The 24,140-nt window shown below is 42.7% G+C and overlaps 1 protein-coding gene across 2 annotated transcripts in view; it reads right to left on the minus strand.

The window, feature by feature from the left end:
• The window catches only part of dnah5l (dynein, axonemal, heavy chain 5 like), a 277,853-nt gene that overhangs the window by 118,349 nt on the left and 135,364 nt on the right, over positions 1 to 24,140 (minus strand). For both annotated transcript variants that reach the window (XM_047154071.2, XM_047154066.2), the window contains 4 exons: positions 19,778 to 19,967; positions 10,488 to 10,705; positions 6,033 to 6,344; positions 709 to 798 (listed from right to left, as the gene is read on the minus strand). In XM_047154071.2, coding sequence (XP_047010027.1) covers positions 709 to 798; positions 6,033 to 6,344; positions 10,488 to 10,705; positions 19,778 to 19,967 — 810 coding nt within the window. The remainder of the gene's footprint in view (positions 1 to 708; positions 799 to 6,032; positions 6,345 to 10,487; positions 10,706 to 19,777; positions 19,968 to 24,140) is intronic.

Genomic DNA, 24,140 nt, shown 5'->3' on the forward strand with positions numbered 1-24,140 from the left:
ACAGGAATAAATAATCTAGCCTTACAGCTTTAATCTAGCCCATTAAACTGCCACAATTGTTGGACAACCTGATTGTTTAGTCTGTTTAGGTCAGTTTTTCTCTGAGTCATAGAGGTGGAGTTATAGCAGAAGTCCATTCACTGACAGGACAGTACTTAGTGCCATGGTTTTTATTCACTAAATGCATCTTCCTCTTATGCAATAGATCTACCTAGACATTCTGATCATCCATACTTTTTCTTTGACAATCAAGTTACATCCTTTTTAGACATGACAACCAAAGTATTTCTGGATAGGACCAAATGTTACAGGGTTCTCTGTGTATTACAGTTTACTATAACTCCACTATATATAAACCAGACTCTTTATACAGGAGGAATGGGAACCTGACAGTGATTGCATAGACTGGGTGTAGTAGTCCGGGGTGGCCATGCTTGTAGGCCAGAAGGTGCTTCTCCTCACCGTCCAGTCTCACTGAATCTTGTCATTTCCCTGCATCCTGTTTTTTTGATCCATGGTGTATTTAAACTCTCACTCTCTTCTGGGACACTAGTATGAGTTCCATTTACAGTGTAGAATACATATTGTACCTGCTCTGTCAGATCTCAGTCACTGTATCTCAGACTGTATGTCAGATCTGTAAGTCATTGCATATCTTTATATATGCAGCACACCACAAAACAATATGCTTGGTCGTATTACACTCACCTGTAAAAGGTCAATAGTCTGTTTGATGTACATGCACTCCAGGATCTGCATCTTGGGGTAAACTGCAGTAAAAACAAAGTTCATCAAGTCCTGTGGACACATACAAATATCCAGTTAAAAACTGCAAGACATACAGTATCTCACAAAAGGGAGTACATGCCTCACATTTTTGTAAATATTTTGTAAGTATTCCAGCATGATAACGACCTCAAACACACCACCAAGATGACCACTGCCTTGCTAAATAAGCTGAAGGTGAAGGTAATGGACTGACCAAGCATGTCTCTAAACCTAAACCCTATTGAGCATCTGTGGGGCATCCTCAAATGGTGGAGGAGCTACATCCACCAGCTCCGTGATGTCATCATGGAGGAGTGGAAGAGGACTCCAGTGGCAACCTGTGAAGCTCTGGTGAACTCCATGCTCAAGAGGGTTAAGGCAGTGCAGAAAAATAATGGTGGCCACACAAAATATTGACACTTTGGGCCCAATTTGGTCATTTTCATTTAGGGGTGTACTCACTTTTGTTGCCAGTGGTTTAGACATTAATGGCTGTGTGTTGAGTTATTTTGAGGGACAACAAATTTACACAGTTACACAAGTTGTACACTCACTACTTTACATTATAGCAAAGTGTCATTTCTTCAGTGTTGTCACATGAAAAGATATAATCAAATATTTACAAAAATGTGAGGGGGGTACTCACTTTTGTGAGATACTGTATATAAATTAAACACACTTTGGTCTGTATTCAGAGTTGAGTTACACATGTTACACATGCGGAGTTAATTGCACACATTGGTATTCAGACCTCAGAGGTAACTAAATAATGTAAACCTTGACTGATCAACTTCAAATCATACAACTTGCACAGATTATTGCACTTTTATATACAAGTAGGGATTATTATAACATCCAGCCTGGATATTTTCCCTCCAGACTGCCAGTGGATGCCCTACCACACATTTTGAATCACTTCTTCACTTATTCACTGATTTTCTATTTGTTCTCCATAAAAAGTACATGGACATTCCAGTGATTGCAAAGCTGCATAGTTTGCCTGTCAACCTCCTGTGTTCTGAGCTGTGTTGAATTTGGATAGATATTCTGTGTATGACCTTGCCTTGGTTTTGATAATATCTCTGATTTCTGGTATTTTGACCCTGCCCTGTATTCTGGCCATGTTTTTGATTGTGATTTGGAGCTTATCCAGAGCGACTTACAGAAGTGGTTTGTAGTCTCTATCAAATAACATCCTCATGCTAGTTCACTTGGTCAGGGATAAAACTTTGTGAAACCAGTCATTTTATATTATCGGAATTAATTAAAGGTCCAGGTCTATTTTTAAACAGAGAAAATGGTTTTATGATTGGTAAATGTGCTATAATCCACATGTTAATAATTGTTTGGTTTCAAAATATTTGGAAATGTAAATTCAATAGTAGTGCTTTTCTCATATTGCAGATATGTTGAGATCACAAATTATTTTCTCATGATGCTGAGATGCATGATTAGGTATACATGATGTACATCATGATTTACTTTATATCCATTGTACTTAAATCAGGGACAGGCTTAAGAGAAAATAGCTGGTGCATAGGTAGCTTTACTGTCTTACAGCTCCAAGCTCCTGGATTCGATCCGGAACTTGGGTGACTATTATGATGTTTGATTATGTTTTGTTCTATCTATTGATAAAGTATATCTTTGTATCTAGCCTTATGTTTGTCAGTGCTAATTCTCAAATTAGTGACAGTCACTTCACAAAGCAACACAGAAATCTGCAAATATACTGTCATGGACACTAGTGATCCTGAACTGGTGATCAGTTTCATTGCCAGCCAATCTGAGGGATTGGGACATCTCCATGGTTATCACATGATGTTTGAGAGATGCTGCCTAAATGCTTTGCGGATCACAAGTGATAAAACTCTTTGGTAATAGGATCTATATGTGACAATATTTAGATCCTATCCAATATATGACGGAATAAGAGATTGGCGCGCCTAAGCTCCTCTGAGATGCAGACCGCTATTCCTCCTGCTACAGACATGCCTCCTCCGTCGTGTTCCCCGTGTATGTCCAACCAGTGTCGGCTGCTTACATTCCGGGAATACCAGCTGTGCCCACTCCAGCTATGCCGGTTGTGCACTATCCGCCACTGCCTACACCGGAGAGATACGCTGGCGAGCCGGAGCGATGCAAGGGCTTCATGTTACAGTGCAAGTTGTTCTTGGAGAGCCACCCGGATATGCCGGAGGCCCGAAAGTTTACTCACTTCATGGAGTCACTCATTGGACGCATCCTGGCATGGGCTACGGCGGAGTGGGAGCGAGGAGGCGGTACCAGACCCTCTTTAGCGGACCTCCTCTCCCGATTCCAACGTGCTTTAAATCATTCCCCTGACAGCTGGGAGACCGGTCAGGAACTCCTGAAGATCATGTAAGGCTCATGTGACGCAGTAGAATACGCTCTGGAGTTCCGCACTATCGCTGCACAGAGCGGGTAGAATGAGCCAGCACTGATGATCGTGTTTCATCAAGGGCTAAACCCGGAGTTAGTTCGAGAGTTGGCATGCCGGGGCGAGCAGCTTAAGCTTGATTACCTCACTGACCTGGCAATACGGTTGGACCATCTACACCATATGAATCGTCCCGCACTGTGGAGTCCCCATCCACCAGAGCCAGCTCCACCAGCTGAACCCATCCAGCTCAGTCGTACCCAGAGCCGCGAAGAGGAGAGGGAGAGGTGGCGTCGTGAAGCACGGTGCTTCTATTGCGGCGAGGGCACCCTTGTCATTCGCCAGTGCCCCCATAAGAATCCACAAGGTGTTCACACTTTGCTGAACACCTCCTTCTGCGAGGTGTTCAGCAAAGAAAGAGCAAGCGGTTTACCACCACACAGACCCTACGACTGCACCATAGACCTCCTACCCGGAGCCAGCCCACCTCGGGGTCAAGTGTACCTGCTCTGCCAAGCTGAACATTGGGCCATGGAGGAGTACATTCAGGAGTCTCTCCAACAGGTGTACATTCGACCCTCCACATCCCCCGCGTCTGCCAGGTTCTTCTTCGTAGGAAAGAAAGGAGGGGGCCTTCGACCATGTATTGATTATTGGAGCCTCAACCAGGTGACTGTGAAGTACCGGTATCCTCTGTCACTAGTTCCCGCAACCCTTGAACAGCTAAGGTCCGCGACCATTTTCACGAAGCTAGACCTACGTAGCACGTACAACCTGATCCGCATCAGGGAGGTGGACGAGTAGAAGACGGCCTTTAGTACCTCTTCCGGGCACTATGAGTACTCGGTCATGCCGTATGGGATCGCTAATGCCCCCTCAGTGTTCCAGAACTTAATCAATGACGTCCTAAGGGACATGCTGGGGAAGTGCGTCATTGCCTACATTGATGATATCCTGGTATATTTGACATCCCTGGAAGAGCACATCAATCATGTCTGGCAAGCCGTCTGCTGCAATATCAGCTTTATGTAAAGGCCGAGAAGTGTGAGTTCCACGAACACATGATCTCATTCCTAGGGTATGTCATTAGTCAGAAGGCAATCGCCATGGACCAATGCAAGATTCAAGCGGTGGTGGAATGGCCCACTCCCCGAACCGTCAGGGAGTTGCAACGTTTCCTTGGTTTCACGAACTTTTATCGGCGGTTCATTCGAGACTTTAGTAAAATAGCACAACCCCTGACGTCCCTCCTGCGTGGTAAGCCCAGGCGACTCCTTTGGACCCCAAACGCCCAGGAGACTCTGGATAAGCATAAGTGGGCCTTCACCATGGCCCCCATCCTCAGACACCTGGACCCCTCCAGACCGTTCGTCGTGGAGTTTGATGCTTCTGAGGCAGGAGTGGAGGCCATTCCGTCTCAGAGATTCGGAGACAAACACAAGTTGCACCCCCTAGCATTCTTCTCTCGAAAATTGTCACCCACTGAACGCAATTATAACGTGGGGAACCGAGAACTCCTGGCAGTTAAATTGGCCCTAGAAGAGTGGAGACACTGGTTGGAGGGTGCCTATACAGACCATTAAAATCTAGAGTACCTGAGGACCGACAAACGTCTCACGCCCCGCCAGGCCCGCTGGTCCCTGTTCTTCTCCAGGTTCCAGTTTACTCTGTCATATAGGCCAGGGGCAAAGAACACGAAAGCTGATGCTCTGTCTCGAATCCACTCCCCTGAAAGTCAGGTGGACCACGAAGATTATATCTTTCACCCCTCCTGTATTGTTGGCACCATAGAGTGGACCCTAGACCAAGCCTTAGTTCGCTTCCCGAGATCACGAATCCCAACAGCATGTCCTCCTGGTAAACAATTCGTACCGAAACGGTACCGTCTGGAACTCATCACTTGAGCCCACATGACACTAGCGACGGGTCATCCGGGAGCTCGTCTCACTTACCAACTGCTGGCCGAGAGATATTGGTGGCCCCACATGCCTTGGGAGGTACAGCACGTCGTATCCTCATGCTCCACCTGCGCTCAGTCTAAAGTGCCGCATGCTGTACCAGCCAGGAAATTGGTACCTCTACCCACACCTGTATGCCCGTGGTCCCACCTGGCTCTAGACTTCATAACAGACTTAGCGGAGTCACAAGGTAACACCGTGATATTGCTGATCGTCGATCGGTTTTTGAAATCCCTACGCCTAATTCCACCCCCGGCCATCCCATCTGCCTTTGCCATAGCCAAACTACTTTTCCAACACGTATTTAGATGCTTCGGCATCCCGGAGGAGATTCTGAGTGACAGGGGTCCGCGATTCACGTCTCGCGTCTGGGCCAGTTTCATAGAGAAGATAGGGGTCACCATTAACCACACCTCCAGTTACCACCCCCAGGCCAAGGGACAGGCAGAACAGGCCAATCAAGAAGTCATTCGATTCCTCTGAATCTCTTGTGCCACCAGTCCGGGGGACTGGGGCCACTTCCTCCCATGGGGAGGAACGTCCTCGAGAACGTCACAACGCCAGCCACACCCCCACAAAACCCCTCACCCTCACACACACTCGCCTCCTCACTACAGACAGCTCCCACACAGACAAATAAAACTCCCGTATTGACTAAAACCTGTCTCTTGTTGGTCTGTGCTCTGCCCTTCTCCGGGCTAATTCCCTTATATATATATATATATATATATATATATATATATATATATATATATATATATATATATATATATATATATATATTAAAGTGCTCCCTATCAATCAGACAGATTTATACACTCTACCACTTACCTGATACACTCAAATATGTGTTCTGTTCTACTTTGATGAATAAGGGCCATAGTAGTTATTACTTTGACACTGACCTGATAGATGCAGTTAAAGCAGCTTAGAAGCACTTCTGCCTGTGATGTTGGAATTTTCTTTAGCCAAGCAAGTAGAATGGGCTTCCAGTCCAGCACAGATGAACTCATGAAGACCATGCCATTACGAGAAACAGTGGCTGGAGAAGCGTTATCTATGTTGTGAGGCTCAAAAACCACTTTACAGTTAGGAGACATTGGGATGCGGTCTCCATTAGCCAATGTAAGAGTTTTATTGTCATCTAAAACTGAATTGAGGTTTTCAATCCAGACAGCATCTACTGGTCCATCTAGAACAATCCATACACATTCCCCCTGAAAACATACATTCAAGTGTTAGAAATTATAAATAATATTCTATTATTTTAGATAAAGTGACTTTTATTCATTTCATCTGCAACACATGTGCAATTACTGCAAACAATTTCAACACATTTCACTGTACTAAGTGGGAACCCATTTCACATTTATAATGGAAACAATGGGGCAGTTGCTGAATTGTCACGACTTCCCCTTTAAGCAGCGTGCTGAAGAGCATGTGAATGCACGCTGCCGTGCAAGGTGCGCGAGCACCTGCTTTTCGTTGTTGACATTCGTGACATTTAGACACGTGCATTTGTTATGTTTTGTTATGTTCTGTCATTGGCTATTGTTTCACGTATGTCTGAATTGCCCTCAGCCGTCAGCTATTACGACGCTGATTATGTTTGTATATATACCGCGCGCCTCCCAGCACATAGCACGGAATATTAGAGTAGTTTGGATAGATTAGATAAGATATAGTATTGTAGATTAGTTTGGAGTCCTTACAATAGTTCATGTCATGCCACAGTCATAGTTTGTCATGTTACATGTTTCGATTCGTTTGTTTAGTTCACGCTGGTTTCTCCGATCCCAGTTCATAGTCATTGTTTATGTTTTATGTTTTGTGTCTCGATCCTGTTTTCCGTGACCACAACCTTCCTGCCTAGCCCCATGTATGCCTGTTTGCCGATCGCCTGACCTCTTGCATGTTTGTGGATTACGTTTTGGATTTTCCTGCCTGTGTCTCTCCTAAATAAAACCTGTTCAAACTTCATTTGCATCCGTCATATCTCCGTTACGTCACAATACGTGACAGAATATTTCGCCTTACCATGGATGCAGCACGAGGACAAGAGAGACATCACACTACAATGGGAGTAGCAGGACAATACCTTATCGGGAAACGTTTGGATTACTGGCCCCATTTCTTGGCCGTGCAGTTCCCTCAACGGTACGCTGTTGAACTGCCGCCAGAGACAGCGGGATGGGGGAGCTACCCGCTGGAGTTCCTCTTCAGCTGCCAGGAATATTTCTGCAGCCTGGTGTATCCCAAGCCTACTAAGAGACAGAGGATCAGGTTCTTGGTGTCCAGGTTTTGCGGTCTGGCCCGGAGCAGCTGGTGAGCACTGGGTCCTCTGCCCTCCAGGATGTCACTCAATTTGCAGAACTTTTTATGGAGGAGTTCACACAGCCAGGGCAGCTTCATGGTCTGGATTTACTGGATTGGAGAGTCAATGGACAGCCCCAGCCTGACCTGCCATTTAATCTCTATTATGAGGGGATTGACAGGTCAGCCTCCACCGATCCGCTTCAGGTTCCAGCCAACGTGGTGGAGGTGGCACCGACATGCATGTCTGAGGGCTGCAGGAGGGAGACCAAGCTACAATGCCCTACCTGCAAAAAACTGGGTCTCCAGGAAGCATTCTACTGCTCTCATGAATGCTTCAAGAGTAGCTGGCGGGAGCATAAGATACTCCACCAGAGAGGCCGTGCAGAGATCCAGCCAGGGGTCAACAGGGTGACCTCGGAGCTCCCGTCGGAGGTCTGAGCACCCGAGCCCCAGCCGGAGCTGAACCTGGCGACCTCAGACCTCGAACCTGAGACCCACGAGGAAGTCTCACCTGCCGAGCTCCAGCCAGAGGTCCACATGGCGGCCTCAGAGCTCCAGCACGAGACCCATGAGGTGGGCTCACCTGCCGAGCTCCAGCTAGAGGTCAACAGGGAGGCCCCAGCATCAGAGCCCCAGCCGGAGGTTAACCTGGCGACCTCAGAGCTCGAACCTGAGACCCAGGAGGTTGGCTCACCTGCCGAGCTCCAGCCAGAGGTCAACAGGGAGGCCCCAGCCCCAGAGCTCCAGCCTGAGGTTCAGGAGGGGGTCTCAGCTCCACAGATCCACTGCAAAGCCCAGTTACTGTCCCAAGTGTCTGTTAACTCGGACAACCAAGCCCTGCTCAAGCCCAAGTCTACTGACATGGCCGACCAAGTTCTGCTCACGCCCAAGTCAGCCGACATAACCGACCAAGCCCTGCTCACGTCCGAGTCAGCCGACACAGCCGACCAAGTTCTGCTCACGCCCAAGTCCGCCGACACTGACAGCCAAGTTCTGCTCATGCCCGAGTCTGCCGACAAGGACGGCCAACTTCTGCTCACGCCCGAGTCTGTTGACACGGACAACCAAGCTCTGCTTACGTCCACGTCTGCTGACATGCACAACCAAGTGTCTGTTGAAACAAACAACCAAGCTCTGCTCATGTTCCCATCTGATGACCTGACCCACCAAGTTATGCTCACGCCAGAGTCAGAAAAACGGTTCGACCAAGTTCTGCTCACGCATGAGTTTGCTGAAACAAACAACCAAGCTTTGCTCATGTCTACGGCTGATTACCTAACCAACCAAGTTATGTTCACACCCAAGTCAGCTGACGGGGACAACCAAGCTCTGCTCATGTCCACGTCTGCTGACATGCACAACCAAGTTCAGCCTGCAGGCTCCGCTGAGTACATCGCTCTGCTCTCCTGCTCAGCCGAGTACATCGCTCTGCTCTCCTGCTCAGCCGAGGATGTCGCTCTGCCCTCCTGTTCAGCCGAGGACGTTGCTCTGCCCTCCAGTTCAGCCGAGGGCGTCGCTCTGCCTTCCTGTTCAGCCAAGGACGTCGCTCTGCTTCCCTGCACCGCCGAGGAAGTCGCTCTGCTTCCCTGCTCCGCTGAGGACGTCACTCTACTTCCCTGCTCCGCTGAGGACGTCGCTCTGCTTCCCTGCACCGCCGAGGAAGTCGCTCTGCTTCCCTGCTCCGCTGAGGACGTCGCTCTACTTCCCTGCTCCGCTGAGGACGTCGCTCTGCTTTCCTGCTCTGCCGTATACATCGCTCTGCTTTTTTGTTTCGCCAAGAACACTGTGCGGTCTCCTGGCTCTGCTTGGGACATTCTGCCCAAGGGGCCGGGGCCGCCAATGGCGATGGATGTTTCATGGGGGGGGGGCTGGGGTGTTCTGTCACGAGTTCCCCTTTAAGCAGCGTGCTGAAGAGCATGTGAATGCATGCTGCAGTGCAAGGTGCGCAAGCACCTGCTTTTCGTTGTTGACATTCGTGACATTTAAACACAGCGCAGAATATTAGAGTAGTTTGGATAGATTAGATAAGATATAGTATTGTAGATTAGTTTGGAGTCCTTACAATAGATAACCACAGTCATAGTTCATGTCATATTTCATGTTTAGATTCGTTTGTTTAGTTCACGCTGGTTTCTCTCCTCCCAGTTCATAGTCATTGTTTATGTTTTATGTTTTGTGTCTTGATCCTGTTTTCCATGACCACGACCTTGATTCCTGCCTAGCCCCGTGTATGCCTGTTTGCCAATCACCTGACCTCTTGCATGTTTGTGTATTATGTTTTGGATTTTCCTGCCTGTGTCTCTCCTAAATAAAACCTGTTCAAACTGCATTTGCATCCGTCATATCTCCATTACATCACGATACGTGACATGAATCTATAGGAGTGTAGGTCTACACTGGGAGGGAGGTGCTTAGGGATGAACTGGAGGGGTAATGATTAATGTGGCACACCTGAGCCCTGTTGTCTCTCATATTTATGTGATCTCTGGCTGCATCCGAAATCACATACTGTCTACTGCATTCGATTCAGCATCTACTGATTTATCTACTGAGCATCTACTGGTTGTGACTTTGTTGAAGATCTTAATATGAGTGTGTGTACATGAGCATGAGAGAATATCCAGGCATTATACACCACCACTGGTGGTTAGAAGGGGTAAAACAGAACCTGATGGTGAAATTTCCTAGCCAGTGAATTCAGGCTGCAACTATCAGAGAATGTAGTGCAAAGTAATAACCTTCAGGAAACTAAACCAACATAAGGCACCTGGCCCAAATGTGATTTTGCCCCAATCATGTGCTGTACAGTTGACTCCTTTCCAGATATTTTATTTTGTCCAGATATTTTATTTTGTTTTATCACTCAGTAGCATTGTTTACAAATGGTTGATGATTATAACCTACAGATGTCAGACATATATTGGGTTGCAAAACATATTTCTGGGAATTTCTGAGAGCTTTATATTTCAGTTTCTGTTATGACCAATCAAGATTATCAAAAACGAACTACCAGCAGATTTACAATAGACAGTTAATATTCTTACCTTCTTCGCTTTCAGAGTCTTCCTCCACAGTGTGGAGAACACTCCATCTGTCCAGTCATTTGTGGCCACATCAAGAGTACCAAACATTTGGGAAGCCGTAATGGCCTTAGGGTTCATTCTCATTTCTTTGTGTGGAGTGCCACAGTTTGTCATAGCCTTCAACAGAGTATGAATGCAGGTTGTTTTCCCTGTTCCACTGGGACCTAGTGTCATTATACCTGTCAAAGAGAATCAAACTTTCAAAAATATGCTCAAATGTGTCAGTGAAAAGTCATACTGCATTCTATAACTGTATTCCTAAAAGCTTTAATATCATTGATGACTTAAAGGCACTCAATCAGTGGTGCCCAATCTTAGCCAAAAAGGGCCAGTATGGCTGCAGGTTTTCATTCTAACCAAGCAGGAACTTGATTCCACATATTTAATCAGTCTATCTTTGTCTTCTTCTATCTTTGTCTTGACTTGTATGAGCTGTTCCTGTTTGGATGGAATGGAAACCTGTGTAACATGCAGGTTGATGAAGCAGGAGATGCAAAAAATGCGCATAAAAAACTTGCGCTCAACTGAGGCGGATCATTTTTTTATTCCTATAAGAAGGAATGCAGATAAACTATAATGTAAGCACATTTACCAAATAAATTCATCATATTCATTCATAACGTGCATCAAAAAAGTAACGTGACTTTGCTATAGTAAATCATGTGATTGGATAATTTGGCTCAGAAATGTGTTTTTCTATTGGAACTGGGGCACAGTGGGTCGGCATAACCGACTAACCAGCAGATCAATCTTGTTAGACAGCATCTCAAATGTTGTTTTTGTTATTCAGAAATGCTTGAGCCTATCAAGTCTATCATCAAAATGATTTGGTATAATTACCTCCCAGAACTCTCTCACACAATTCCGTTCCCAAATAACAGGAATATGTCTCTGATCGCAGGGTAACATGAGGTTTGTGATAGCGCAAGAAATTTATTATATTGGAATGAAGAGACAGTGGTTTCCTTGGTTGCAACAATTGGAAGTGTCAATTTTGAGCGGCTGTGGCTCAGGTGGTAGAGCGGGTTGTCCACTAATCGTAGGGTTGGCGGTTCGATTCCCGGCCCACATGACTCCACATGCCCAAGTGTCCTTGGGTAAGACACTGAACCCCAAGTTGCTCCCAATGGCAAGTTGGCACCTTGCATGGCAGCTATGCTACCATTGGTGTGTGAATGGGTGAAGAAGACACAGTGTAAAGTGCTTTGGAATTGCTAAGGTTAAAAAAAAAAACACTATATAAGTGCAGACCATTTATCATTTGTTGTCTTGAACACATGGGATGGAAATAGTGCTTTATTCTCAAATGTTTTATCCAATAGTCCAAGTTTTTGAATAAATTTAATTTGCAACTTGGACAGAAACATACAGTAGCTATTGTAACAAAGTTTCTGAAAAGAAAAAAAAAAAAAAAGATCTACACATTTGTAAATGCCCCAAGACTTTACATCTAGGCAGGAAGATTATATTTAATGTTAATAGTTTTACAGTATTAAGTAATTTATTAGGCTATTTTAAATACATTGTTGTACTTTGTTGTAGTTATTACTTTGATATTGCAAGAAGCCAAACTATTCAGAACTAAGCATTCAGTGTCACGATTCTAAGGTGGAGACGGATGCAAGTTTAATAAAGAAACAAACAAAATACAAAAAGACACTATGAGGCAAAAAACTATGGCAAAGACTAAACATAAACCAAAGAACAGTAACAGGGACAAAAGCAAAGAAAGACAAATATAAGACAAAAAATGCAGTGCAAACAGTGGCTATATACACGAGTGCTTGTTAACAGGAACGTGATTCAGGCTGTGATGCAGTGGCTGCTGGGAACTGTAGTTCAGAGTTCCTTCTCTCATTAAATGACATTCAGATTATTGGTGCTTATTATTACTCTTGGCTAAAATTGAGGTTTTAATATTAAGTTTGTCATTTTAATTTCTTATTAAAACTTAAAAAGGGGATATTTTATGAAACTTAATTTACTTCTCAAACTTCTCAGCTGTCGTCACTATACTCTGCACGGTCTTGTGATCTGATACAGTACAATTTCCGAACCAGGCAGTGATGCAGCTGTTCAGGATGCTTTTCAATGGTTCCTCTGTAGAATGTGGTGAGGATGAGGGCTGCGCACAAAAACTTACTGGTTACAGAGTAGGCGAGCATCCAGTGAGCAGAAATGACAAAACAAAAAGAAGAAATATCACAGAGCGTATCTGTCAGCAGTACAAGTATTTCAAGTTCACTATTAAAGAAAAACGGAAGATGGGAGCTCTGTGGCCATTTGCTGAGATAAAAAAGTGAGGAGTTCACTGAGCTTTTACAGCTAATTGACATTTGAGGTACATTCCAATTGTCAAATGCAGACTGTGAACACGGTTTCAGTATTAATCATATCAAGGTAAAATCACGAAACCGACTTGAGACCACCCACTAAATCAGCTAATGAGAATCCAGTCTACACAAGTAGAGGGCCCTATAAATCTGGAAAAAATCTACAACCACTGGAAAGCAGACAAGAACAGACTGGAAAAGTTTTAAGGTAGGCTACAATACTAAATAAATATATTTTTGTATTAATGTGTTTGACAATATTTTTACTGTTTACTGTATAGGCCTATAACCATTGTAATAATTCCTTAAGCATATCATCATTATAAAACCAGTTTGGAGAGTCCCACGAGTGGTCTGCATTCTGGGATTAGTATAACAGTGATGTGGTCTGAGTGGGGTGGGGACAGGGTGGGGGTGGGGCTCCGCCCGGTACACACCGGGTTTGATTGTGTAAACAAGATATAGCATTGATTTGAGACTGGCATGGTTGAAATCTCCAGCGATGATAAACAGTCCATCAAGGTTGTGTTCTGACAGTTATATTTTGCTAGCCTAGAGGACCCCAAACCTGACTAAAAGCAGTTGCTGAGGTTCATGTTGTCACGGCTCACCAGCCCAGCCCGCCAGTGAGCAGAGCTTCGTATCACCACGGGAAATGATGCAATAAAAGTAGAACTATACCTCTATGGACACACGACAGTTGGTGGCAGTTGAATTCATGTATTCGAATAACTATGTGACTACAGTGCCAAAAAGTGGTGTCATCTCAGTGAATCGAATATTTTCACAAAAAAGGTTAATTTACTTCCTATAAATAACATGGATACACCAGTACGTGCAGAAAGCGAGCATCTTTTCTGCGTTGTGAATTACTTTTTGTGCGTTTAATCATTTACTCAACCGATTCATGAAAACACAGAGTCGTTCATGACTAAAATATGTCTTATTATCCTAAAATGAGTATGAATACATATCTACTAAAAGGGTGTTTAAGCAGAGTGTTTTTCCCACTTTTTCCCCAGATCTGCCATTTTTTAATACATTTCGTCAGCTACTTAACGTGTCATTTTTTTCTTTCATTGACAGGAAATAAAAGTTGTCCTACAGGATAGATTAAGTACTTGGGAACTTTATTTTATTTCTGCAGGCGGTGTGCAGCAGCGCTTCAGGAATTATAAAATCCTGCAGGATTTTTCCCTTGTGCAGCAAGTGTGCTGGACAACCTTGCATTTTTCTATAGTACTGATGGCTCCATCCTAAAACCTATAGGAATATCCTGCACAGTTTGGCAATCTGTCCTACCAGCAAACATTCCGCAGAAAAATTTAAATCCTGCAGGATTCCTATAGGGTTTTTTTTTTTTTTTTTTTTTAGAGATAAACCAATTACATTATGAAATCTCATGAAGATGTTGGCGCTGATAACTATAGTATTACATTAACATGATTAAAACATACATTAGAATAGTGCAGTGGCAATATGGCTGTTCCAGCATGCCAACAACCTGGGTTCAATCCACAGTTACTGTCACGATTTCCCCTTGAGACAGCGCTGCAGCTTGCAGCGTGCTCGGAAAGCCAGAGTATGCGTGCGTGCATGAGCCAGGTGCGCGAGCGCTCAGCGAACGCACGCTTTTCGATTGTTGATTACTGTGACTTTGTTTGCTATGGAGACTTTTGTTTGTTTTGATTATGTTCTATCTCCATCCCCTGTTTAGTCATTGGTTGTGGTCCGAAGGTGTGTCTACATTGGTTTCAGCTGTCCGTATTTACCCATGATTACGTTTGTGATATAAACCCCTCGTTCCCTGTGCACAGTATTGAGTTCTCATTACCAAGCTGTTGTTTCTCGTTTCTCGTTTCCCGGTTCTCATTTTATGTTTCGTGTTTTGACCTTGTTTCTCATGACCTCGTTTTTGATTCCAGCCTAGTCCAGTTTGTGCCCGTTTGCCAATCGCCTGACCCTTTGCCTGTCTTGACCACGTCTCTGTATTACGATTTGGATTTGTCTGCCTGCCTTATTAATAAATCGTGTTTATCTGCATTTGCATCCGTCCTAATCTCCATTACGTCCAGGATCGTTACAGTTAGGGTAAGGTACACTGCAAAAAAGCAATTTCAAGAAAGTAAAAAAGCCTTGTTTCTGGGAAATTAGTCTTATTTTTTGTGTAAAAAGAAAAATAATCTTGTCAAGCATGTTTTGCATTAGAACAGTAATCAGTAATTTTAAGAAAATATATCTAACTTTTTCTTAAGATATTCCAGCTAACGTTGTGCTAGACTTAACTAGTAACAAGTTATAATGATGATTTACATAATATCCCAGCAGAGTAACAAGATTGTTTTCCTTATTTTAAGAGTAACACCACTTGCACAACTTCACTTTTTCAATGAAGCAGGTATACCACAAAAAAGGAATTTCAAGGAAGTAAAAAAGCCTTGTTCCTGGGAAATGACTCTTATTTTTTATTTTTTTCTAAAAAGAAAAATAATATTGCCTACTCAGTAAGGCACGAGGTCCCTTTCCAGCACCTTCAAACTGACTGTCCATCAACGATGGAATGAAATTCCAACCTCAATCTGTACAGCAGAATCTGTCACTATCTTCAAAAAACAGCTAAAGACCTACAGTGAGGGAAAAAAGTATTTGATCCCCTGCTGATTTTGTCCGTTTGCCCACTGACAAAGAAATGATCAGTCTATAATTTTAATGGTAGATTTATTTGAACAGTGAGAGACAGAATAACAACAAAAAAATCCAGAAAAACACATGTCAAAAATGTTATAAATTGATTTGCATTTTAATGAGGGAAATAAGTATTTGACCCCTCTGCAAAACATGACTTAGTACTTGGTGGCAAAACCCTTGTTGGCAATCACAGAGGTCAGACGTTTCTTGTAGTTGGCCACCAGGTTTGCACACATCTCAGGAAGGATTTTGTCCCACTCCTCTTTGCAGATCTTCTCCAAGTCATTAAGGTTTCGAGGCTGACGTTTGGCAACTCGAACCTTCAGCTCCCTCCACAGATTTTCTATGGGATTAAGGTCTGGAGACTGGCTAGGCCACTCCAGGACCTTAATGTGCTTCTTCTCGAGCCACTCCTTTGTTGCCTTGGCCGTGTGTTTTGGGTCATTTCATGCTGGAATACCTATCCACGACCCATTTTCAATGCCCTGGCTGAGGGAAGGAGGTTCTCACCCAAAATTTGACGGTACATGGCCCCGTCCATCGTCCCTTTGATGCGGTGAAGTTGTCCTGTCCCCTTAGCAGAAAAACACCCCCAAAGCATAATGTTTCCACCTCCATGTTTGACGGTGGGGATGCTGTTCTTGGGGTCATAGGCAGCATTCCTCCTCTTCCAAACACGGCGAGTTGAGTTGATGCCAAAGAGCTCCATTTTGGTCTCATCTGACCACAACATTTCCTCCCAGTTGTCCTCTGAATCATTCAGATGTTCATTGGCAAACTTCAGACGGGCATGTATATGTGCTTTCTTGAGCAGGGGGATCTTGCGGGCACTGCAGGATTTCAAGTCCTTCACGGCATAGTGTGTTACCAATTGTTTTCTTGGTGACTATGGTCCCAGCTGCCTTGAGATCATTGACAAGATTCTCCCGTGTAGTTCTGGGCTGATTCCTCAGTGTTCTCATGATCATTGCAACTCCACGAGGTGAAATCTTGCATGGAGCCCCAGGCCGAGAGAGATCGACAGTTCTTTTGTGCTTCTTCCATTTGCGAATAATCGCACCAACTGTTGTCACATTCTCACCAAGATGCTTGGCAATGGTCTTGTAGCCCATTCCAGACTTGTGTAGGTCTACAATCTTGTCCCTGACATCCTTGGAGAGCTCTTTGGTCTTGGCCATGGTGGAGAGTTTGGAATCTGACTGATTGATTGCTTCTGTGGACAGGTGTCTTTTATACAGGTAACAAGCTGAGATTAGGAGCACTCCCTTTAAGAGTGTGCTCCTAATCTCAGCTCGTTACCTGTATAAAAGACACGTGGGAGCCAGAAATCTTTCTGATTGAGAGGGGGTCAAATACTTATTTCCCTCATTAAAATGCAAATCAATTTATAACATTTTTGACATGTGTTTTTCTGGATTTTTTTGTTGTTATTCTGTCTCTCACTGTTCAAATAAATCTACCATTAAAATTATAGACTGATCATTTCTTTGTCAGTGGGCAAACATACAAAATCAGCAGGGGATCAAATACTTCTTTCCCTCACTGTACCTCTTCTTTGAACATTTAACATTTGCCTCTCCCCATTATATACTAAAAAAAAACATTCTGCACTTACACCGACTCTTACACCTATGTCCTGCACACTTTGCTTCTCTAAAATCTTGTATGGTAGCACTATTTGTATTGTTCTCTTCTTAATATATCGTTTTGCTTGTATTTCCTCATTTGTAAGTTGTGTTGGATAAATGCATCTGCTAAATGAATAAATGTAAATGTAAGACCACTTGCACAACTCTCATTTTTCAATGAAGCAGCTATGTGTCATGGATATGCTGAAATCCATACTAAACTATATTACCCATCTGCCCCAGCATGTCACATGACCATGCCACGTCCCACTGATCACTCCCACCTGTTCTGTGTTACCCCTAATACGCACCCCTATAGAAGTTCTAGGCTGCATCTGAAATTGCATACTGTGACAATAGCTACTGCATTAAATTCAGTACCTACTGCTCAGCTGTTGTTACAGTATGTACTGATCAGTATATGTGGTAAACGTGAATAAAATCTAGACATACTAAGCGGATTCTGACAGTTCTTCCATGTTAGTCCTGTTGCATTATGGGATAGCACAGTAGACACACTGTCCAGTGGTTCGATACTGCAGAATCAAGGCAGAAACAGTAGGTCATAAAGCTATTTCTCGTCTACAGTTTTCTGAATACTGAGAATTTGGACATACTCCTCCTTTGGCGTACTGCTTTTTGCCTACTCTGTAGTAGGGTAATAAGGATATTTGGACACAGCCCTAGTTTTTCAGCACCTAACTGTCAAGCTTTTGTTGTTGTCATGTCTCAGGCTGCATATTTTTGCCTTGTGTCCATTGTTACGTGTATGGGTTGTGTTCACAGTTTTGGTTGTTTGTATTGCACTTTATTAAAATAAATCTGTGCTTGCATCCACCACCTTCTACAATCCCTGACACTGTATTTTTTTCCCTGTTTCAATAAAAATGCTAAAAATAACAATGCTTCTGGTGCCTTAATTTAAGACAGTCACTTATTTTTTTTTATTAAGCGACAGCTTGGCAGTGCAGGGATTTGAACTCACATCCTTCTGATCAGAAGTCTTAAATGCTGAGCTACCACTTCCCTTTTTTTGGTAATTATTAATTGTCTCAGACTGTTTTTGCACTGTATTTGCACTTTATGTAGTCTTGCGCACAGTTCCGTGTTGTAGCATGGTCCTGAGGAATGTCATCTTGTTCCAGTGTACAAGCTATAAAGAGGAATGGCAATAAAAACCTACTTGACTTGACTTGATCTTAGATTAAGGTATAAATTCTAAGTCAGCTCAATCAAGAGACCAAAATACCCATTTTAAGAAGTCTATCTTGAATAACTGATTTTTTTATTGCTTGTAATAAGCAAAGCTTGTTTAAATTTGGGCATTTTGGTCTAGTTTTAAGCTCCAATAGCATTTTTAGTGACTATTGACTATAAATAGATATTTATGCTATTCTCAAGAATTCTTACCAAGTCAGTTTTGCTTACCTCATTGGCAGCAAAAAAAATCTTGTTTCAAGAAAGGCATTTTTTGCAGCATTAAATTTAGATTTTATTCAGGGTATTTGAAAATACAGTGCCCTCCATTAATATTGGCACCACTGGTAAATATGAGCAAAGAAGGCTCTGGAAATTCTTTTTTTTAATTTTTTTATTTTTATTTTTTTACAAAAGATTAAACAATTTAAAAAATACTAATAATAATAATTCACAAAAATATGCTGGTCTCATGAATATCAAACAATTGATACACAACATAAGTTTATCAAAAAATATCTTTGTTAAATATAGGTGTACAAAAATGATTGGCACCCCTATGAATTCATATGAGAAAAATATATTTGAAGTATAGTACACCTGGGTGATTAGGAACAGGATTTTGTTCAGCCATGACTTCCTGTTTCACAGGGGTAGAAATAAGAGGTAACACAGCGCAAATTCCCTTAGTCATTCATAACAATGGGTAAGACCAAGGCATATAGCTGTGATGTGTGGCAAAAACATGTTGAGCTTCACAAAATGGGAAGTGGCTACAAGAAAATAGCACAAGTATTGAAAATGCCCATTTCCACTATCAGGGCAATAATTAAGAAGTTCCAGTCAACTGGAAATGTTATGAATCAACCTGTAATTGGATGTGTGTCTACATTGTCTCAACGCACTGTGAAGAGGATGTTTAAAGTGGCCAAAATATCTCCAAGGATCACAATTTTAAATTTTTAAAAATTTAAAGACTTTTTTTGCAATCTGAGCTAGAGGGAAATACCTGACATGCAGCCCATTGTGCATCATATTTCCACTGTTCTGTATGAAAAAGCATTCATGAGTTTGTTAAATCACTGTCTTTAATCCTCCATTGTTTTAAATTAAAAACATCTCTTTGATCATATTTCATATCATATTTTTCTATTGAGCATATTTGAAATACACTACACTATTTATTCTCATGTTTTAGTTGTTGTTGATTAGAAAGAGGTCAGTGGCAGTGCATGCACATTTGTTGTTAAGGTTCCCCAAACCATGACACTGTTGCAGCACCTGTTACAGGAAAACACCAGTAGGTTCAACTAAGGGCAGTGAACCACCTTAAATCTTGACTATGCATTCTGACACACCTGTAAGATTCTGTAAAATAGTAAACACAGTAAAAGTTATGACTGACCGTGTCTTACTCGTTGAGTCTCATAGAGCTGTACCAGTTTGAGCATCCATGGTTGGTGGGCAATGAGGCCTGCCTGCTCAGCCTGGTTGCTAATAGCTGTCTCCAGCTCAGGGTAACCAGCTTTATCCAGACTGATCCCCGGGAACAAATCATTAATCAGACTCAGGAACAGGGGCTCATCCTCATCTACCTGTAAAGAAATAAAAAAAAAATTAAAAAGATATTACCATTATGAAGATTAATGCAAAGGAAAAAAGACACCGTGACACCCTGGCCGTGAGGAGAATGAAGGAGGCAGGAGTGAGAGAGAGAGTCCGAGTCTGATTATTTTTCTTTGGGCTGTGCTGTTGGAAGCAACAGTATGGAAGTCTAAATATAAATATATATATATATATATACAGTGAGGGGAAAAAGTATTTGATCCCTTGCAGTTTTTGTACGTTTGCCCACTGACAAAGAAATGTTCAGTCAATAATTTTAATGGTAGCTTTATTTGAACAGTGAGAGACAGAATAACAACAAGAAAATCCAGAAAAATGCATGTCAAAAATGTTATAAATTGATTTGCATTTTAATGAGGGAAATAAGTATTTGACCCCCTCTCAATCAGAAAGATTTCTGGCTCCCAGGTGTCTTTTATACAGGTAACGAACTGAGATTAGGAGCACACTCTTAAAGGCAGTGCTCCTAATCTCAGTTTGTTACCTGTATAAAAGACACCTGTCCACAGAAGCAATCAATCAGTCAGATTCCAAACTCTCCACCATGGCCAAGACCAAAGAGCTCTCCAAGGATGTCAGGGACAAGATTGTAGACCTACACAAGTCTGGAATGGGCTTGGACCATTGCCAAGCATCTTGGTGAGAAGGTGACAACAGTTGGTGCGATTATTCGCAAATGGGAGAAACACAAAAGAACTGTCAATCTCCCTCGGCCTGGGACTCCATGCGAGATCTCACCTCGTGGAGTTGCAACGATCATGAGAACAGTGAGGAGTCAGCCTAGAACTACACGGGAGGATCTTGTCAATGATCTCAAGGCAGCTGGGACCATAGTCACCAAGAAAACAACTGGTAACACTACGCCGTGAAGGACTGAAATCCTGCAGCGCCCGCAAGGTCCACTGCTCAAGAAAGCACATATACATGCCCGTCTGAAGTTTGCCAATGAACATCTGAATGATTCAGAGGACAACTGGGTGAAAGTGTTGTGGTCAGATGAGACCAAAATGGAGCTCTTTGACATCAACTCAACTCGCCGTGTTTGGAGGAGGAGGAATGCTGCCTATGACCCCAAGAACACCATCCCCATCGTCAAACATGGGGTGGAATCATTATGCTTTGGGGTTGTTTTCTGATAAGCGGGCAGGACAACTTCACCGCATCAAAGGAACGATGGACAGGGCCATGTACCATAATCTTGGGTGAGAACCTCCTTCCCTCAGCCAGGGCATTGAAAATGGGTCGTGGATAGGTATTCCAGCATGACAATGACCCAAAACACATGGCCAAGGCAACAAAGGAGTGGCTCAAGAAGAAGCACATTAAGGTCCTGGAGTGGCCTAGCCAGTCTCCAGACCTTAATCCCATAGAAAATCTGTGGAGGGAGCTGAAGGTTCGAGTTGCCAAACGTCAGCCTCAAAACCTTAATGACTTGGAGAAGATCTGCAAAGAGGAGTGGGACAAAATCCTTCCTGAGATGTGTGCAAACCTGGTGGCCAACTACAAGAAACGTCTGACCTCTCTGATTGCCAACAAGGGTTTTGCCACCAAGTACTAAGCCATGTTTTGCAGAGGGGTCAAATACTTATATATATATATATATATATATATATATATATATATATATATATATATATATATATATATAAAATTTTATTTATTTATTTTTTTCTTAAAGAAACTAAATCGTCCCTGAGCCATCTGTGTGTATGTGTATCGCACATACAGAAGCTCAGCAAAATGCTAACAAATCAGTTTGCACTGCTTTGTACCACTACATCTCAAGATTCCAGCACACAAAAAGAACACTGTTAATCACACACAGGTGTATACTTTTAAAGAAACAAACAATTAAAGAAAATGCAAAATAATGGTAATAAATAAAATGTAAAATAACAGGATGTGCTGTAAATAAGAATTATTTTATAAGCTGCCAAATACTGAGAGTGGAAGCCATATTTTAAATTAAATGATTTTTTAGTGATTATTGTGATAATCAAAACTAGGACTATTCAAGCAGCAATATATTTACAAAATGCACAGATCAGCCATAATATTAAAATCGCCTCCCTAATATTGTGTGGGTTCCTCTTGTGCCGCCAAAACATATGTGACCTGTGAGGTATGGACATCCAAAAGACCTCTGAAGCTGTGCTGTGGAATCTAGCACCAAGACCACCTCAAGGTTTAATCTGTTAAAATATGTGAAAATATCTGTGGGACGTGCTGAACAAAAGTCTAATCCATGGATGCCCCATCTCGCAATTTACAGGACTTAAAGGATCTGCTGCCAATGACTTGGTGCCAGATATCACAGCACACCTTCAGAGGTCTTGTGGAGTCCATGCCTCGACCGCTCAGACCTGTTTTGCCAGCACAAGCGGGACCTACACAATTTTAGGCAGGTGATTTTAATTACATGTCTGTATACATGCATACATACAGTATATATACAATCCCCTTTGAAAGTATTGGAACAGCAAGGCCAATTCTATTTTTTTACTATACATTAGACATTTGGGTTTGAAATCGAAAGATGAATATGAGACGACAGATCAGAATTTCAGCTTTCATTTCATCATATTTACATCTAAACACCTTTTTGTTTAAACCCATCCATTTTTTCAACCAATCAAAAATATTGGAATATGTGACTGATAGTTGTGTCTTGCTGCCCAGTTGTGCCCTGTTAAATTGACTGTTTAAACAATTCATAGCTCTGAATGTCTACTCTGAATGTCGACCCCTAGGTTTTGTCTGGGCAGACTGCATTTATTGTTAAAAAGGGTAAATCAATGTCAATGGGAGAAAAGCAAGGCATTTTGAAGAAAAAAAATAAATGAGAAATGAGGGAAAATCTATCAGAGCCATTGTGCAAGCATGTTGCGTAGCCAATAAAACAATTTGGAAGATCCTGAAAAAGAAATGTATCACTGGTGTACTAACAACCAGACATGGAACATGTCTGCCAAGGAAAACAACATCAGTGGATGACAGAAATATTGCGAGAGCTGTGAAGAAAAAAAAAACAAAAACAACAGTCAGTGACATCACCAACCATCTCCACAGGCCAGTGGGGAAGGTATCACAATCCACCATTCAAAGAAGACTTCAAGTGCAGATATATAGAGGTCTGGTATACAAGATGCAAACCACTCATGAGCAGTAAGAATCAGAATGCTAGATTGGAATTCACATACAGAGATGAGCCACAAACGTTCTGGAAACAAGATTAACCTCTAACAAAGTGATGGAAAGGCCAAATTGTGGAGAAAAAATCAAGAATCAATCTGCTCTTGATCCAAAACATAGAAGCTCATCAGTCAAGCATGGTGGAGGTAGTGTCATGGCTTGGGCTTGCATGGCTGCTTGTGGACTGGGGGAAACGTAGAAGGTTTTAGAGTGGCCAAGTCAATCATCACACCTTAACCCAGTTGAGCATGCATTTAACCTCCTGAACAGGCGACCCCCCAAAACAAACAACAACTGAAAGAAGGTGCAGTAAAAGCCTGGAAAAGCAACACAATAAATGCAACAGTTTGATAATGTCAGTGAGTTACCAGCTTGATGCAGATATTGTGATATGCAATCATATATAAAATTGGAGCGGGGAGCCTGGAGCCTATCCATCATAGGGCACAATCACACGCACTTACACACTATGGACAATTTAGATTTGCCAATCAACCTACAGTACATGTCTGTAGACTGGGGGAGGAAACCAGAGTACCCTGAGGAAATCCCTGAAGCACGGGGAGAACATGCAAACTCCATGCACACAGGATGGAGGCGGGAACCCCCAACCCTGGAAGTGTGAGGCAAATGTGCTAACCATAAATGTTGTTTCTAACCTAAGTGTCCGTACGAAGTATGTGTCATAGCCACCAGGGGCAGTTAAACGCTAGGCCACTAGAGGGCACCCTTACTCACTGTGTTGAAGTACTTCTTCTGTTGTTTACCCCATTTCCTGTTAGGGACGCAGGTGGAGGCTGCAAACGTGCAATTTGCAAAAATATGCAAATGATAATCTTCTGATTGATATATATTTTGCACCTCATATATATATATATATCTTATACATATGCATATAAGTATTCTTGACCTCTTATTCAAATAGCTAAGTGCCCCATTATTGGGTCGTT

Source organism: Ictalurus punctatus, chromosome 1, assembly GCF_001660625.3.
Source record: "Ictalurus punctatus breed USDA103 chromosome 1, Coco_2.0, whole genome shotgun sequence".
Taxonomy (NCBI): Eukaryota; Metazoa; Chordata; class Actinopteri; order Siluriformes; family Ictaluridae; genus Ictalurus; species Ictalurus punctatus.